Below are 3,955 nucleotides of genomic sequence, written 5' to 3' on the forward strand. Positions count from 1 at the left end.
ATTTATGATACAAATTTCAGTCACCTGGATTTGAACATCTGCCAGTGAAAAGTCCACAGAGCCTGCAGAAACCTCTCTTCAAGAGGAGTTAAGACTGTGCAGTGCTCAACACCTTTATGGAAACCACCTCTCGAAAGCTTGAGGAAATCATTTTCTTCCTTTTGTATTGAATGATGCACCCAGTGAGTGCCTCTGTCTTGTGCAATCCTTCTGCTGCACTTCTGACATAACCACAACCACAAGCTTCACTCCTGATTAACCCCCTCTGCTCTGCGGCAAGCGGGGCAGAACCCTGCCGAGCCCCAGTGAGCCTGGGCACAAAGACGGCAGAGCAATCACTCACCCTGTGGGCAGGTGTTCGTTCAGTAAATCTCAGCACATGGATACTCCAGTTGGAAAATGTGATTACATAAAACTGCAGCCCACTCTTCTCCTCTGCCCAGGAGCAGAAACACACGCTCTGTCTAAAGGGGCTCTGGTGTGCAGTATGAAACTTAAGGTCTACATCTTTGAAAGATTTATGGGTATAGGAAAGTACTTACTTTTGTGCAACAAAAGAAGGATCAAAGAACTCAGACGTAATCCTGTTTGCATACAGGGAACAACTAGTCATAGAGCACAACCCTGAAAAGCATAAGACAAACCATTCAGTGGAGCCAGCAGAAGAGCTTTGTGCCTGACCCTGAAGCCAATGAAGTCATGGAGAATTGTGCCCGGATTTCTGCGGAAAAGAAGCAGCTCTGGTATGACTTCAAATACACAGACTTAGAGAAATAAAGTATATTTACCAGAAAGTATGAAAATCAGTCCAGCTAAACAAGCTATTTTTGCTTTAGTCTGATCAGAGCCTCCGACTTTTGTACACTTCATTCCAATCAGTCCGAAAACAGCACCGAAGAAGCCCAGGCAGACAGCGGAGATCATCAGTCCTCTGCAGGCTTGGATGTAACCTGTGGTGAGAAAGAGTAAGGCTAACATGAGACTGGGACCACAACGGGTCTCACCGTAGGTGCTCTCCCTCTGCTCCCTGATAGGCATTAACTATTGCAAACCCAATCAGACCTTGGCTGTAGTAATGCCACCTTACTATTCATTGAGTGTGTACTTCTAGGTGATGTATGCCCCTCACAGGGCATTGTCACCTGAGCCCAGCTCATAAGAAACACACTATGACATGCAGGGCCACAAGAAATAATCCCATTGTATAGTATCTGCACGAGGTTGTACCCATGAGGTTTTGAAGAGCAACTCCACATGGTCTGTGTAGCATCTGCCACAGGTTGCAGAGGCACCCTGGGCACACAAAACAAGTCAGTCTTGTGTGTGTGCTGCAGATGCAATACAACTGGCAGCAGGCTGGCAGCAGTGACACCGGCTGGGGTCCTGGACCTGCTTGGACATGCCACTGATTTGGGCTGGATCCACCAAGAAGGCCCTCATTCTGCAAGAAACTCAAACACATGCTCAGCTTCACAGACAGCAGTAGCCCCTTGAGATAAAACAAATCACTGCCATACGTAAGCCTGGACAAATGGCTTGTGGCTGGCTTTAGCCATGTACAATTTTGCCGTGCTGGCTGAGGCTGCCCTGAGCTGGACCTCACAGGGACAGGGCCTTCCAGCAGGGCAATCGGTTTCTTGGCCTCTTCTCCCTTCCAAGAATATCTTGTAATTGAAAGACTGTGATAATCTCACATCACTGTTCACAGGGTGGAACACTGCAATCTTACACAGATGAATAACCATCACAAGATGTTTTTCTTTATAACCTGTTGTTACATCTCATTTAAAATGAAAATGTACTTCCACTATTGGGGCATTCATTCTTTTCGCTTTGATCTCCAGTCGGTGGAAATGTTGAGAGCTAAACCAAGTTTCCATTGCCTATTACAGCAAATTTTACATAATAACAAAAAATCACCATCGCCCCTGTATAAAAGTCTTTCATATGTAAGAAATAAATATATAAAGGCAGGAACTAGAGGACATCTAATGAAAATAGAAGGCAGCAAATTCCAAACAAAAAGTGCACTTGTTCATATAACAAAGTTGTGGAACTCCTTTCCATAGGGTATGTGGATGCTAAAGGTTTACAGAGATTCAAGAAAAGACTGGATACATTCGTTATAGAGAAATCTGTGTCTGGCTGGCAGTCCCTTGAGCTGCAGATGGCTACCACTGCTGCTTGGCTGCCTTCTGCTCTCCTTAGTGCCAGCCACTTTAGCCCCTGCTGGAGGCTAATGGGCTCCAGTATGACCACTCTGTATTTGAGCAGTGTTTAACACATACTCCCCCCCACCCCTTAATTCCCAGCTTTGTGCAACAAGCAGTACACAAGAAGCAATTTGTAGCACATTAACACTCCATTTTATAATTCCTATCAAATTCAAGTGCTGTGCTGCACGTCTGTTGGCAATACATACAGACTATCTTCCATTTGCAACATGCTCCTGTAGCCCATCTGCTATAGAAACATAATGGCCCATGACTGTAACTGTCATACGGCTCGCATGTTGGAATGTAAGAGACAGAGTCACTTGTGCCAGACCCAAGCCTGAAGAGCGCAGTTCTGGTTTGTTGATTTTTGCTATAGGCGTGGAAAAATTGGCTTTTACTGCTTTTGGTGGTGTGTGATGTATTTCATGTGGCACTCAGGTAAAGCGGGAGAGGAAGACTGGCAAAGTAGCTATTATTTTTGACAGGTCCAATTTATTGACACTATTAGTAGCTAATTGACACATTAAAGTGCTGAACCATGAACATATTTACCCGGAGGTCCTCTAAACTTTTATTTATGCCCAAACCTCCTAGGAGAAACAGTAAATATTCACCCTGACCAAAATAACCAGCATTTGCTAGGAACCACAGGGACGAAATTCAGCGGCTCCTGAAGGTCAGTACACAGTTTTACAATAGGTAGAGGGTAGTGAGACACCAAGAAATAATTAACTCACTCACCCAGAAATCATTTTCAATTATAAACAGCATGAGCTGGAGGACTGCTCAGTTCTGCTGAATGAATAACCTTCCTCACTAAATATTTCACCAAACTGGGCAGGGCAGCCGCAGCAGGACTTGCTTCAGTTCACCACAGCAATCATCCAACTGGCACACATTTTTAAAACAAAATATATGGAAAACATAAATCACAGTCTACACCAGTAATGTGGAAGAGCAGAAGACTCTGTTAGTCCCACTAGGCTGACTGCAGCATTGGGAAGCATCAAAGGGTGAAATCAACGTTTCACCAAATCCAGCCTGCTATGGCATGGACTGAGGTTAAAACTATGTATAGCATTTGGCTGTAAGTGTAATTAAACTTTTTCTTTGCCTTCTAGAAAGCAAGAACATTATACTGCTTACTAAGGCTTATAATTCAGAGAAGTGTAAAGGGGAGCTGCCTATTTCTTCACATTCCTCCACACAAGACCATCCCCCTTCTGAATGTTTATTGTATTTACACCAGCTCCTGCAGGAACCTTGTCCTATACATATTGACCACCCAAATGAAACTCCCAAGCAACAAAACTCCATGTGTTTTAAACAGACAAGCAGACACACATGCATTACTCATAAAGTCATGTTTAGCAGCATTCCAAGAGAAACTGATTTCAAAGCCTTTTTTTAAAAAAAAGAAAAAACAAATGGGTTTTGTCTTGCATTCAAATTAATCTTTCTAGAACTTCTTCTTTCTTGCCTCTCTGCTCTCACACTTGCCTCTCATGCCCACAAAGAGCTAGGAGGAATTAATCTATTCATATCTTATGACACTCAGAAAAAAAAATATATCCTAGGTTCTGGGGACTGTCACTTTCACAGTAAATGCCTCTGGTGGCATCTTGAAGTCTGCATCACGTGAAATATAAGAGGTTGCCTTACAGATAAAGTGCAGATTCCTTTCAAAAGTACACACCTATTGCTTTTGTATGTTCTCCTAAGCTCTAATACCTTCTTTT

The 3,955-nt window shown here is 43.4% G+C and overlaps 1 protein-coding gene across 1 annotated transcript; it reads right to left on the reverse strand.

Annotated features, from left to right (window-relative positions):
• Positions 1-542: 542 nt before the first annotated feature.
• On the reverse strand, positions 543-950 carry LOC104411613 (claudin-10-like; the record flags this gene model as incomplete). The annotated part of the gene is made up of 2 exons (XM_010022070.1): positions 543-624; positions 789-950. Coding segments are annotated over 2 exons (244 nt in total), but the record flags the coding sequence as incomplete, so codon positions are not given.
• Between the last annotated feature and the right edge of the window lie 3,005 nt (positions 951-3,955).

This window comes from Nestor notabilis, unplaced genomic scaffold, assembly GCF_000696875.1.
Source record: "Nestor notabilis isolate BGI_N333 unplaced genomic scaffold, ASM69687v1 scaffold31459, whole genome shotgun sequence".
Classification (NCBI taxonomy): Eukaryota; Metazoa; Chordata; class Aves; order Psittaciformes; family Psittacidae; genus Nestor; species Nestor notabilis.